This window comes from Drosophila navojoa, chromosome 3, assembly GCF_054131105.1.
Source record: "Drosophila navojoa isolate 15081-1374.11 chromosome 3, UAZ_NAV_1.0, whole genome shotgun sequence".
Lineage (NCBI taxonomy): Eukaryota > Metazoa > Arthropoda > Insecta > Diptera > Drosophilidae > Drosophila > Drosophila navojoa.
In genome coordinates, this window is record NC_142891.1 from 13903900 (window position 1) to 13919188 (window position 15289).

Here is a 15289-nt window from a genome sequence, read left to right on the forward strand (position 1 = left end):
GCTGCTGAGTGCATGTTCATTAAGCTCATCACACAGACACAGACACACACACACACATACACATCCTCTCACACATATGCGTCTCTGTGGTTCATTATAATTTAATCAACATTTGTCTGCATATTGGCAACTATTTCTAGTTTCCATTTCATGCCAGATTCAAATCTCTAGCTGTGCTCTGGCTCGTTTTTAGTATTTGTTGTTGTTGTTGTTGTTATTGCTGTTGTGTCATGTTACATGTTGCTTGCAGCTTATTTGCATATTGTTTACAAACTAACAGCTTTACACAGCATTGCGCTGGTGCTTTTTGCAGCTGCTTTAATGCGCTTATGAAAGATGGAATCTCCTCCAGAGCGGCAACACTTGGCATTACACAGAATTATTTTTACAGATATGCATTGAAATTGAATTGCGCTCGTTGTTTAAACTTTATGGGAAAAAGCGAGAAAACTGTCGATGGAACGTGTGAAATAATTCTGCAATAATTTCTCTTATTTGATTATAATATGCAGTTAATGAAATTAGCAGCAAGCTATAATTAATTGGAATTACGTTTAAAAATACGGATTTCATGTGTGGATAAATTTATGGAAAAAAAAAAAATTTAAATATTATATTCTCTGGAATTGTAAAAAAAAATTAATTAAAATGAATAAGGGGGGGAAATGTGAGAATGTAAGTCAGCATATTATGAATATTTTCTTTAAATTGAGAGATTGTGTTTTTAAAAATTAATTAAAATAAAATTTAGTGATATTATTTCGTTTCAGATTATTATTATTTAATTATTTTTCCTTATTTTAAGTAACTGAAAACTTTAATTATTATTATTATTTTATTACTATTATTATTTTATTATTATTATTATTTTATTATTATTATTATTTTATTATTATTATTATTTTATTATCATTATTATTTTATTATTTTGCTACCCACCTGCCACGCGTGTAGTAAGTTTTTGGTAGAAAACTTTTAAGATTCTTATAAGAGATCACAGAAGCAAATATTGTCGAATTGGCCATGATATGCAGCAGACGCGTGGACAGTCCGATGTCCATGTAGAGTTGGTCCGAGAATAGGTCCTCGCTGGAAAAGAGAAAAAATCACACAGTTTATGAAAAAATCATGGCAGGCCGCTCCTAATTAGCTAAATAAGACACTTGAAGGAGCCTAAGCTCGGTGCAGCAAGGTGGCCAGGGCAACTCAACAGGCCAACACCGACCTGGCCAGCCAGTCAGCCAGGTCCTGCGAAAAGTCCTTCAAGTTGGACTTTTTATGAGCAATTTTTATAGTAAGCGAGCGCGTGCGCTTGTTTTATGCATTCATTTATGTGCTTTTTTTTTTTATTTATTTATGTTTGCCCATAAAGCAAATTTTCCATTAGAAGGAAATGCAAAAGAAGAAAAAGAAAAGAAACTGAAGCAGCGAAGAAAATGCTTGCCCCTGCCAGTGTATATTAATCATGCGACCATAAAGTGAAGTCTGATGTTTACTTGGGCTGCAAAATTTGCATTTTCCCTTATTTCTAATTATAAAATTATGCTAAGCGCCTGACATGTGCCAGATTCAGGTCTGCCGTGGCCAAGATATTGCCTTTAATGGCCAGTTTTATATCAAAGGACTTTAGCGTTTTCCTGATATGACAGAAAGTCATTATTATCATTAAAGTAAATATTTTTATAGTGAATCTTTAATCAATGCATTTGTTGTTGAGAAGAAACATGTAAATATTGTAGTAAAAGCATTTTCAGAATTGCAAATAATTTATAGTAGATTGCATACTGAGGTAATACAAATGAGGTAATACAAAGATATATAAATTTTGTAAATAATCAATTTTCAAATTTACTTTAAAAAAATGAATTATTTTTATGAGATTAAATATAATACAGATGTATATTAAATGATAAAATTTATAAAAATACCAGCATAAATTGTATATTTAAATAATATTAATATATATTATATAAATTTATATTAAAATGTCAATAAAATTATAAATATTCACTTAATTTTTATTTTTATAATGATCAAACATATTGTAATACATTTGTATGCTAATCAAATAATATAAAAATATTTTATATATTTTGTTCTCTCCATAGAAAATATTTCTATTTCGATTCAATTTTGGAATTTATTAATTTTACATTAAAATTTTTGTACAGTAAAATACTTGGAAGAAGCCGAAGTAAATATTGGAAATAATTTTCAAGGCAACAACTCACAAATGGGAATTCAAAAATTGGAATAAATTGAACTATCTAAAAGAAATAATAATAAATAAATTATGCTCTTGCATGCTCATAGAGTAGTTTTCCTCTTGTGAGGTAAGCAAAAAAATCTATACTCTCTTTTATTATTTCTCAAAAATATGAAAGAATGTAAATTCAATATTATTTCAAGCAATGTAGTTAATAGAATGTAAACAAATTTAATGAATGTGATAAAGTAAACATTGAAAATGGGGAAATTGAGCAGAAATCATGCGATGCGATGCGATGCACCTGGTGCTCATCTGCTCAGGTGTGCTCAACTCACCCGTAAATGCGTAAATTGAACGGCAATGTTTTCACTGAGGTCATGTAGATGCGCAATGAGTTCAGTCGATCCAGCGACAATGTGTCCTCGTCCACTGTCAAAATGCTTGCGGCTCCGCCGTCGCCATTGGAGCCACCGCCTGCGCCGCCTGCTCCACTCTTGCCCAGCAGCTTGCTGGCAGCGCTGCCAGCGTCGCCAGCATTCATTCCATCGGCTCTGCCGCTGCCCCTCGCCCGCTGTGCGGTCAAAGTTGTCGAGCTGTCAGCAGCCGTGGCCGAGGATGTCGCCTGGCTGCCGCCGCTGCCGCCTGTCGATGTGGCCAATTGTGAGGCCGCAATTGTCTCGCGGTTCAGTGCCGCAGATTGCGTTAAAAGTTGCAACTTTTTAATTTGCTGCGACGAAAACAAGAAAAACATCAAAAAAAGTGAGAAAAAAGCAAGCAAAGTGAAAATAACTCCACATTAAAGTTTCACACATCAAATTTCGAACTTTGAACTTTTGGCGCTGACACCTCAAATTCGTTCCACAAACAATTCCGTGTTGCCCACAGCAACGGGCATTGCTTCGTGCCCCCACTCCAGCTCCTGTTCGTGCCCCCGCTCCAGCCTAATTTATGAACAATTCGCACTCTAACGGTTTGGCGTCCAGCACAAAAAGCTGACATTAGTCAGTATTGGATTTCAATGAGATTTTGCAACAGGCCAACATTCCTCAGGTGTTGCAAAACTTGCTAAATTGGCACGCGAGGGTGCTTGAGCAGGTTGTCATAGCATCAGGATTGACATTGTTGTCATACTTATTATTTTAGACGATGCGTGCGTCATCATAGCAATATGAGTGGGAATAATTCCTGAGTTAGTTCTATTTCAAGTTTGCAAAACAACACAAAGCCCTATTTATTTTTATCTATGTAATTGGCCATCTGATTATCTGGACAGTTTAAGGATCTACCAGGACATTTTATAGAACGTACACAAATATGAATTTTACATTTCTTTTACATTTTATGTTATATTTCGATTTTATATATTATATTTTATATTTATAGTTTGATGATTTTAAAGGGGAAGAGGGGGAAGGGGGATAGGGGAAGGGGGAGAGGGAGGGAAGATAGGGGGGAAGCGGAATTAGAGGAGAGTAGGGGAAGGGGAGGTGGGAGATATGAGGGGGAGTTTTGTGATATTGGGGGGATAAGATGGATAGGGTGAGGGTCTTTTAGTTTAGAGGAGGTTAGTATGGTTTGATATTTGAGAATAGCATGTTATATTGTATATTTATATTTATTAGTTTTAGAGGGTATATTGTTATATTTTATTTCTATTTTATTAGATTTATATTTGACATTTTATATTTTACATTTTACATTTTACATTATATATTTTATATTTTATATTCTATATTTAATATTTTATATATTATATTTTATATTCTATATTTTATATTTTATATATTATATTTTATATTATATTTATTCTGTAACTCAAAGCCAAAGTTCCCAAGTTAATAGTTTGGCAAACAAAAAAAACTACAACTTCGAGTACTCAATTTTCAATTCTGACCCAGTCTTAAAATCGGTCAATGAACCCATGAATCTATTTGCTTAGACTCTAATAACAGCTCCATTACAGTGTAATTTCCATTGGCATTGTTTTTTGCAAGGAATTTTCTGCTGTCATGGCGCAATTTCCTGTTCAAATCAAATATTACAATTGTCCGAGAAGCGTCTAAGTCTATCTGCTGGCTGCTTTTTCCTCCTAGAGAACATAAGCATAAATTTATAAAGTCAAACATGTGCAATCGAGAGCAGAAACAATTTCAATTGGAAAACTTTTTCGTTGCAGAAATAAAAATAGAAATCCAAATAAAAGAAACAAAAAAGTTTTGTAACATCAGTCAAGCATGATGTGATATTTGTTGTTCGTGGCCGCTCCCTCTGGACCCCCTCTGGCCTCTACGCCTATGCAAATTGGGGCGTTTGTTTAAAGACATGGGCAGAAATGCTGCGAAAAAAATGTAAAGGAAAAGTTTTAAATACGAATTCCGACCTGGCCACGTTGCACAGTTTACCGTCAAATCACTGGGGCGTTCAACTGTGTGGGCGTGCCACATGTGCCAGTCAGCCCATTCACATGTGTATGCGTGTGTGTGTTTGTGTGTGCAAAAGTTTTCTTGCTGATTTGAAAGTTAGCTAGCGACTTTAGAGCACGTTTTTACTTTTATTTTTGTACGTTTGCTCCGCAAAGTGATTTGTCGTGAACTTTGTGAATTTGATTTCTGAATAGGCCAAATACGAATAGCTGGGCTTTCTCTGCTGGCAGGCAAAAGTTCGCTGGTCAAACTGCCCATATAATCAGAGTCATTCGGCTTCTAATAGTTACTCATGCCAGATATGAATTTAAGAATTTAATTCGATTATTTAATGATGTCGGTTAGATATTATGGAGAACTCTCGGGGCCGCTGGGGGCAGTCGATAAGCATCTAGAAACTGGGTCAGTTAACTTTGTTTGCCATTTGGTTTTCACTTGGCCCCGTAATGAGGCAATCTGCATTGAAAGTTCGGATCGTACATATTAATAAACTTTTGGATTCTAATATTGAAATGCAATTGAAAAACTCGAACGACTCTGCCATTTGGAAAGTTCTTCTTTTTTTTTTTTTTGCCCAACCCGGCAAAGTTTTTCAATTGCAATGCAATGCAAAGTGCAAACCGAAATCAATGTTAATCAGGCAAAGTAAATGCAAATGTGTTTAAGCCAAATGAAATGCAATCGAGATCCCGGAATGCCATTGACATTGCAAATTGTCAACAGTCCCAATGATAGGCCCGGCCCGGCGACAGCTCAATTTAAATACGATAATAAATTGGTAATACATCAACTCTCTGCAATTTGTTCAACTCGATTGTATGCACATATATATATAGTTTGAATTATTGATAACACGTTGAGGGCCTTAAACAAGCAACAGAATTATGTTTCACTCTGCACAAATATTAAATTTTATACCTTGCGCATGGATTTCCATTTCGTTGCAACTTTTTCATTAATAATAATAAAAGGTATTACAAAATAGAGTCGAGAGTTTCACATATATGTGAAAGAGAGTTCGAAATAAAATTATATAAATCATATAATTATGTATATATTATATAAATTTATAATCTATATAAATTTAATATATTTTTTTATAATTAAAATAAATTATATGTATATATTTTGTAACGAATAATTTTCTCATTTAATGAACAGTTTAAATAGCAGGAGACGCTTCTCAAATCTAAGAACAGTTTGCCATAACGTGTTATATTTCATTAAAATATGGAATACACTTTCGGAATAGTTACCTGGAAAAGGATTTAACTTTATCTGTCAGCATCAACTGAGCAGCTGCAGCCTAAGTTGAGCTGTTAATAAAGTTTTGACAAGGGGAATAAAGAAGTCGCTAGAGTTTTCAATGACAACTTCAAGTACATCACTTGCCAATAAAGCAACAACAGAAGTGCAACTGAATTCATTTCCTCAGAGAATTCAATCATTTTCTATAAACTATTTTCACGTTTTGGGCACGTGTCAAATGACAAATAATCTTTATTATTTCAACATCTGAAGAACAACTCAAACAGCTGCTGAATTATAGATTTTGCAATATGTATTACTCCCATTCGTTTTCTTCATAGACTAAAACAAGTAAAAGAAATCTAGTAGGAAATTCAGTTTTGCTATCAAATCGAAAATATTCGTTGAGTGAAGTCTTAATAAATTTGAATTGTTGAATAATTTGAAATGTGATTGCAATCAGAGAAAATAAACAAATGAGTTCATTTTTAACAAAATTCAAATTCAAATAGGGCAATAAATAAATAGTGTATAAAATATAGCAAAACATTTTTCTTCTGCTTTTCTTTGAGTGAATTATTAATAGGTTTAAATTTGAGTTATTCGAATTATTTGAATTATGAATTAAATACGAAATGTTTTTAGAATATGTATTTAGCATTGTAAATGAATAAATTATAAATACATTGAAATTTGAAGTATATAAAATTAGGAAAAACATTCTTCTGCTTCTATTTGAATAAATCATTAATAAATACAAATTTTATTCATTTAATTATTTGAAATTGTAATCTATGAGGAAAATAGAGTACAATGTGTGTACTTCTGCCTCGAAATTCGCAAAGATTATTCTGCATAACTAAGATCTATTATTCCATGCATTAAGCTTCCCTTTTAAGGGTCTCAATAAACTGAGAGCAAAACTTTTGAGCTGTGTAAGTTTGCATACTCCCATATACCTATACGAAAATTGCGTTAAAATCAAGCTGAACAACTTTCAATTTGATTTTCTGCCTTTCGGGCTTCAACTTAAGGTATTGAACTATTCTCTCCTTACTTGGGTGCAATTAAAAATCAATTTTACCTTGAGTTTTGCTAATTAAAAGTCTATACAAACATGAGGGACAGAGAGAGAGAGAGAGAGTGAGGAGTAAAGTATTTGTAACTAGCTTAAAGTTTGGGCCGAGTAAATAAGAGCGATGCCAACTATTTGGCAAGTTGGAAAAAGTTGAGAAATGCTGGCTTTTAATCAACCCAATTATGAAGGCAAGGTTTTTATTTCTCCTCCAGCGCTTCGTCAGCTAATAAAAATTTAACATAAAAGCAGGGGATAAAGTTTCCGACTCATGTGGCGCATAATATCGAAATGCCATAGCTGAGCTTGAACTGCGTCACAAACAAAATTAATTTCAGCGCATTAAAAAGTTTTCGCTGCAGTCGCCGTCTTGCCGCCTCTTAAGTCTTAAGTAAAAACTTACTTAATTTCCGTGCGTGCCACAAGATCCAGGAGCGATGAATATTAAAACGGGGCTAGTTCGTTCGAGCAGACACTTCATATTTAATGCCGCATAGTTGGGCTCGTTTAGGAAGTTGCGCCTCCGAGGTCCTTGACATTGAGACGGCCTCGTTGCTTTAAGAGCGAGGCGAGCTCTTAATGCCAGCGCTCAATATAATACTGCCAACAGCTGCAATCAACACTCACATAAATTTGCATACCAATATTTGAGTCTTGATGCATGTGCCATACAACTGGCGGCTTCCTTCCATGCTCCTTCTGCTGCTGCTGCTGCTGCTGCTGCTTCATCTGCTCCTGCTGCTGTTACTTTTATGCCGTACTTCGCGAAAACAAAGTGTGCTCAAGGAATAAAACATGAGCCTCGGCAGAGCGTAGCTTCCAACGCCTGCCCACTTAAAAACTTAAGTAAGTGAAGTGTGCGACGCGAAAGACGCTCGGTTCGTCTTGTCGAGTCGAGTGGAAAGGGCAAGCTCCACTGAGCCCCACCCACCACCAAGGACACTGGCTGAGCGTTAAGACCAGAGGGGAAGCACACCTTTTTATCATCATCATCTCCATCATCTGAGTAGGGAGTGGGCTGCTTCGCTCTTTGTCTGTGGCCAGCCGCCAGGAAGCGGCAATGTTTATTGTTTTGTGGCTCAGTCAGCTGTCATGAGAAGCGGCGAGAAAGGCTCATTAGCCGGGCTCATAAGTGCGCAGTTTTGATGGCCGCTAATTAACAACAAAGTTGTTGGCATATTCGAGTGCTCAGAAAGAGCGATAGTCGAGTGAAATGAACGAAGAGCACTCGAAATGTGGGAAAATCGACGCGAAAGAGCATCTTGATTTACTTGATTTATTAGGCACGAAATAAATGTAATTATCTATATATACATATGCATATTCAATAGGCGACGTCAGGATCAGAAGCAACAAGTTCTTTCATATATTTATATTTATATTCATATTCACTTATATTCAACAATTTTAGCCTCAAGTAGATTGATATATAAACCAACATTATTGCTTAGATATCTGATATCTAAGAAGTGGTGTTTGTTTTTTATATTTTCATTTATTTATATATTTAATTTTTTATTTAAAGTCTAATCATCTAGTTGAATTTATTTTATTTTTTTTTTTTAATTATAAAAATTCAGTATATACTTATTTAATTTTGAGTTTTTTTTTTCATTATTTATATACATATATTATATAAGTTTAACTTTAAATTTTGTATTCATATTGCTTAATTAATTAATTTATTTTTTTTTAATTTTAATCAATTATTTATTTATTTATTTTATATTTTAACTTATAGTTTTGTATTCATATTGTTTAATTAATCTTATTTTTAATTTTAATCATCTATTAATTTTTTATTTAACATAATTTTTTATTAATATTACCTATTAATTTGTATTATTTGTCTATTTGTTATTTTATTTGATTAGTATTATTATTTCGCTTTATTTATTTATTTTTTATTGTTTTATTTGATAAGGGTTTCTTTTTTTAATTTTTTCATTATTTTATTTATTTTATTTTTTATTTTATTTATTTTTTTTTTATTTTTTATTTTATTTATTTCAATTATTGTGTATTTATTTTATTAAACATTATTTTTATTTTATTTTCTATATTTACTTTATATTCATTTGCTATGTTTTATTATTTTTTATATTAATTTATTGCATACAATTTGTATGTGTGTAAAGCATAAATAAAATAGCATGAGCTCGTTTAGCTGAATGATATGATGGCCAATGCCTAATACATTATTGACCCAACACACTCAGCCCCACTTGGCGTTGCGGCTCCACTTCCATTTCCCCGTTGGCTGGCCTAGATACTACAACAAATTGACCTTTTCAGCGAAGAAAGCTGAAATACTTGGATTTCGTAGAAGGTATTTATTACCCGCAAACATGAACATCAATTCCGTGGCTGGCTCAGTGAGCCACCATGTGTGTGCGGCAGACAAATGTAAATTGTGGCCCGGCTACAAGCTAAATAAAAGTAGAACCACAAAATAATATATATGTGCCTGCCGAACGTACAATAAGGCTTGCCAGTCCAATTTAGAGTCTCTGTGCAATAAATCTGGGAGGGAGAGGTAGCCAGAGGGAGAGGGCGATGGCGAGTGCCACAAAAGCAGGCTGGCAAATATTGAATATAGCTGTAGGTTATAAATTATGACACCCGAACGCTCGGCTGCCTCTTTTCGCATAATTTATGCACGAGTGCAGCCCGAGTGCCAGCCTGGCCACGCCTCCATTTAGGGAGGGGCCGACGGCATGAGGCACTGCACTGCACACTGTACACTGTATATGTATGCCCACGTAGACTTTGTCTGTCAGCTTACCTGTTGACTGTTCAGGGATTGCGCATTCTGCATGACTTTATCCAGTATCCGGAGTATTATCTCCGCCGCCATCTCACGCTCCAGTTGTGTGCCCTTCAGCTGCAAATAGGTGTCGAGCTGCAAAATAGGCAAGCAAATAGTCAAGCATCAGCAGCAGCAGCAGCAGCAGCAGCAACAGAGACAAGTGCCCAGCAATAAGCGAAATACCAAAATAAAACCGAAACCAGGAAAAAGAGAGGCAAGCTGGAGTCTGCCAGACTGGCAGATACCCTGAAATCAGCTAAAGAGCTATTGCTCTAATAATTCTATGATTCTTTACTATGCTACAAATCTTAAGATATATATTTTATATCATAGAGACACGCTCTGCTTACTGCGCAGTTGACGCAGAGACAGAGATTGGCCTGATAGGATAATAGAAGGGCGGACGAAGGGATCCTCACACTGACACTGCTATATCGACTCATTTAGTCGCCCTCATGCAGATCCATCGTTCTGCCTGTCACATACACCTTCGGAAAATCCGTATACCCCTGATTTCCAATTTTCAATGGGTTCAGTGCATAAAAAGCGACTCCCGAAAAACTCTTTATGGCCATTCGTTAGGCGGGAAATTTGTGTGCGCATTAAAATGAAAAATTGTTGCCATGCGGCCCGGAGCAAACTTTTCTTTGACTGTAGCTTGGCTGTGAAAATTGTGTGAAAAATTGCAAGGCGCCCACTCGCTCAGCTGCTCCACTGCTCCACTGCTCGCCACGCCCTCGGCTCAGTCAGCTTTTCTTGCATTCATTTACGTGTAAAAATAGTTTGGCAAGCTTGTTTGTAGAGTCTTTTCGCCTCGACTCGGCTCGCCTCTCGAGGCGGTGGCGATGGATCTTAAGGTCCAGGTAGTTTGTAACGCTTTGAGCTGTTTTTGCGCTTTGCCAGCGCCAAGGCTTAAGTGTGTTCAAGAGTTTCTCTTATTTTATTTTGCTTTATTTTTTTTGCGGTGTGTCCCGTGCGCTCTGATACCAGTTGCTTAAAATTGAATTTGGGGAATACGAAAAGCAGTAAAAACTTTTCTCTCCTTACAATATTATGCAATTTCGGTAAGACAAAGTGCCGCAGCAGCTCAAGTGGCAATCGTGAGAATCTCCGAGGAAGGCGTAACCAGTGCTCTCATAAATCTGCATAAACTTTGCTCCACCGACAAGCTAGAGATATGGAGGTCACACGGGCGCAATTCGTACAGGCATAAATACTTATCAGCCCCTCACATAGATACATAGACTCGCACTTACCTCGTGCAGCATGTCGATGAGGAAGCTCGCCTCGCCGGGCAGGAAGCTCTGTCGCCGCTGGAGCGTGTACTCGAAGCAGGCCTTCAGTATGTTCGAGGAGTTCGTTTGCTGGAATCCCGCGCTGAGAGCTCTGAATCGATTGTAGATGAGCAGCAGCTCGTCCCGCACGCAGCTGGAGAAGTCCGGCAGGAGCCAGCTGGAGTTGCCGGCGTTGTCCCGCTGCTCGCAGATGCGGTGCGAGTGCCCCTCGAAGCCGCGCGGACAGTCGGTGATGATGGGTGCGCCCGGTGCACTGGTGGGCCAATGGACGCCAAAGCTGGACTCGGCCAGGCAGACGTGGACAGCATTCCGTTCGATGACGTTGATGTAGACGCTGCGCGACACCGGCCGCACGCTGTTCGACACGAGGCAGGCGTACTCCGCCGACTTCTGAATGTTGTTGATCTTCAGAATGCTGCCGTCCGGGTAGAGATCCTCCCACATGGCCGTCGCAGCGTCCGACTGGAAGAGCACCCCGTTGCGCGTCCAGCTGTAGCCCAGCTGGGCATACCGCTTGATGTCGTCGTTGCCCGGCGACAGGCAGCGCACCCGCAGCGAGTCGCCGCGCTGCAGCGTCACGCTGGCCGGATCCACCCTCAGCCGGGGCGGACTCTTGATGTGGATGTGCAGCGAGCGGCACTGCTCGACGCCCCAGTCGGTGACCTGAGGAGGAGACGAGAATTTAGCCAAGTGACGACATACATGCACAGTTTCTTCAGCCTGATAAGCATCAACAACAACAATATTACCCAGAGCAATGTTTGAGCTCTGCACACAGATGGCGCTGAGCCTTTTGCAGTTGTCCTTTTCGTAGGCGACTCTTTGCCAGTATTTGCCATGTGTCAACAATTGCTGCCCAAGCGTTTACTCGAATTTAATAGACTGCTCCTGGCCCACTCTCTGGCCAGCAGCTGATTGGATCTGACATTGTCTGATTGCACGAGGCGTGGGCGCGTGTGCTGAATGGATATGTGATGGGTGTCTAAGCCGTTAAGGCACTCGGCGGCGGGGGCTAACCCGATTCCGTGGCTACTTAAAGCGAACAGCTTTGGCTGTCATCTGGCGCAAACATGCTGCACTTGGAGCTCTAGTTGCAGCTGCACCCAGGGAATACAATGTGAGCTGCATAGCTCCTACCGGGCATTAGGATAATGTTGATTATGATGATGGTGATGATGATGATGATGATGATGATGTTGCTGCTTTTCTCTGTGAGCATCCGTTTCAAATTTTTAAAAATGGAGACAAACTAACGAGCGGCAATGCACAGTGGGACCGCTGCCCGCAATATGTGGCGAAAATCAAGTGGATTATAGAATCCAATGGAGAATTTATCAGATACATATATAGAAATATTTATAGTATATATTATTTTTCAACAAGTTATAAATTTGTATTTATTTATATATGTTTTATTATTACTATTTTATTTTATTTATTTATTTTTTATAGTATTTTATTTATTTATTTTTTTATTATATTGAGTTTTGTTTCCCTTGAATATTAATTTAACAATCATATAAAGCTTGTGGTAAAATTTAATTTTATACAGTGATTAAAGCTTTTCAACTGAGATATTTATAGTCTGGCTAGGTAAAGATTCTCCAAAAGAAATTTCTCTGGCTTATCAGAAAGCCGTGAAGCATCCTGTTGACCAAGCCCTGTGCATAGACTCATTTGCCAACTCTAAATATTTCTTATAATGACAAAAAAACGAAACAAGTTAACAGATTATAATGTATATATAATTTTTAGCTAGCAAATATTTATGCAATGCAGATTAGGCAAAGGCCCCACTGTGCAACGCCAGGATCACACCTCGGGGTCCTCAACGCCGGCATGTGGCAGGCATCGAGACTGCTGTTGCCTTTGCCTTTGTGTCTGTGTCTGTGACCGTGTCTGCTCCGTCTCCGGCTCCGGTTACGGCTCCGGCAGCGGCACTTTGTTGCAACTGAGCCGGAATCATTTGATAGACAGAAGTTTGGGCGCAAGCAAATCGATGATATTCCTTTTATGGCATTTCAAATTCAAGTTGAGTTTTAAATTCATGCCACGATTCCAACAGCTGAGAGTGGGAGCGTTGGGGCTGCCCTTTACATTGGATATGCTTTTACGACAGTGCAACGTCAACAAATCCTTGCCAGCCACAAAATCCAATTGGCAATTAACTCATTTGGCGAACAGCTCAAATCCAGCGACAGCTTCGCCATTTTATGATCTAATGCGATTTTACTGCCTGAAGGCGGTGGGTTTATCCCTACCTAACATCTCCTCCCACCTCGCACCTACCATCTGCTCCCTCCTCCTATCAAACGATTGTATCTGTAAGCTGCGACTCATTAACAGTCGAAGTCGTTAAACCGCACATTGTACGTGTATGGCTAATGTCATTTAGTCTCTAGTCTAAGCTCGCTTTGGCCAATAAAATGCTCTGCGCCAAATGGCTAAGGAGCAACATGCTCATGCCACAGAAATTTGCAATGTTAATGATGCCGATGCTTGAAAATTGCTGCCTTTTATAGTCGGCCAGATAAAAGTGGTTTTACGAACTGAAAAGTGCATGACACCAAGATGTTGAAGAAGAAGACGAAGAGCACGACGAAGGCGACGAAGAAGCTGAGCTGAGTCCAGATAAAGCATTTAATTTTTTCTCTACTTTATATATATTTTTCCAATGCAATTTGTATTGGAACTGCAACGGCACTAGAGATAGTTTTACGTTTCTTTTCTGTTGTTATTTAGCTATCAATTTTATGGGGAGGTACATTAAACTAATGGCAATTTGTGAGAATGGGAATAAGTCACATTAGTGTCTTTGATAAGTAGGACAACAAATTTAACTTTATTTTATAACTTTTGTAGTTGTTGCTTTCAATTTCTGTCTCTATTGGGCTCCAAAGTCGCTCTTTGATTAATAAGCAAAACGTAAGTCTGGCAATGAAAATGCATACATACATATGTATGTATGGACACATATTACACACCTCTGTCAAGTGTTTCTCGAAGTCCGCAAATATGTACATACACACATACATGTGTATATGTGATCTGCACTCACAGTTTGAGCAAAAAGTCTGAGTGCGACTGAACGATCGCGCACAGAAGCAAAACGTTTCGTTCTTTCGGATTTACCTTTCTTACTCCTTACTCCTTGTTAGTCTTTCTTTGAGCTCAATTTATCAAAATGTCTTGCACATATTGAGTGTCTTTTAACAGCGGCTCTCACATACACATACACAGTTCGTTGTATGCGACGGTCACTGTTAAAAGACATTATCACTCAATCGTGAGCGAGACACATCAACAGCGTACGTGAGTGTGAATGTGTAAATGTGTATATGAGAGGGAAGACGTTTACTGAGCGTCATTGTGCGAGCTTTAACTGTATCACTTTCGAAACGAAGAGAGTCACGCAAATAGCTCAAGGCAAGTCGCTCACACGAAGACGAAAACCAAATGCTCTTATGAATGAGAGCGAGTGTGTATACTTTTGTTCGTTAATCTCTGCATTGTCTAAGAGCAAGTGATATCTAAGAGAGACTTAAAAAACTCTAATTTAGAAAACCTTTAATTAAGAAAGTTAAGGGACACCGCCTCAGCTTCAGACTATCTCCTGGTCTAGCAGTTCTATTCTATCTACTTTAATCTAACTCACTCTACCTTGTTTGTTTTTCACACGTTTCGTATTTGTTTATTTTGTATAATTTCAGCTTGTAGGTAAAGCACACATATATTTAAAATATTTCAATATTACTTTGTAATTATGCAAATTTTGAGCTCTTGAGTGAAAAGTTAATGTATTTTATTGCCTGCTAAGTAGCCAAAGTTGAGGTGTTAGTCAGCTGCTTCGAGGCATTTGCCAAAGTTAACGAACTAATTGCTGCTTAATATCAATAAATAAATAATCATTGGGCTTATAGCCCCGCGGGTATTATTATGGGTGTGTGTGAGGGTGTTAGACTCAAGAATATGAAAAGAAAGTCCCCGGCGTCTAACGGACAGGGACAGGGTCTGAAACACATTATTGACGTGCGGCGCAGCAATCGCAGCTCGAGGCGGAGCTAGTCGCAAAGGATTCGCTCATTTCTTTTCAGTTTTAAGTCAACAGAAGCAGGAGAAGCAGCAGCAGGAGGCAACAATCAACCTTTGGGGATTCTACGTTAAGCACGTTCGTTGAGCAAAAAAATAAAAGAAAATAAAATAATAATAATGAAAAATCAAGAGTGGTCT

General features: G+C 37.8%; 1 protein-coding gene across 1 annotated transcript in view; it reads right to left on the reverse strand.

The window, feature by feature from the left end:
• LOC108658133 (uncharacterized) overlaps positions 1 to 15289 on the reverse strand; it is a 143867-nt gene that overhangs the window by 19108 nt on the left and 109470 nt on the right. The window contains exons 9-12 of the mRNA XM_089256884.1: positions 11021 to 11722; positions 9741 to 9857; positions 2545 to 2936; positions 940 to 1089 (exon numbers count right to left, since the gene is read on the reverse strand). Coding sequence (XP_089113010.1) covers positions 940 to 1089; positions 2545 to 2936; positions 9741 to 9857; positions 11021 to 11722 — 1361 coding nt within the window. The remainder of the gene's footprint in view (positions 1 to 939; positions 1090 to 2544; positions 2937 to 9740; positions 9858 to 11020; positions 11723 to 15289) is intronic.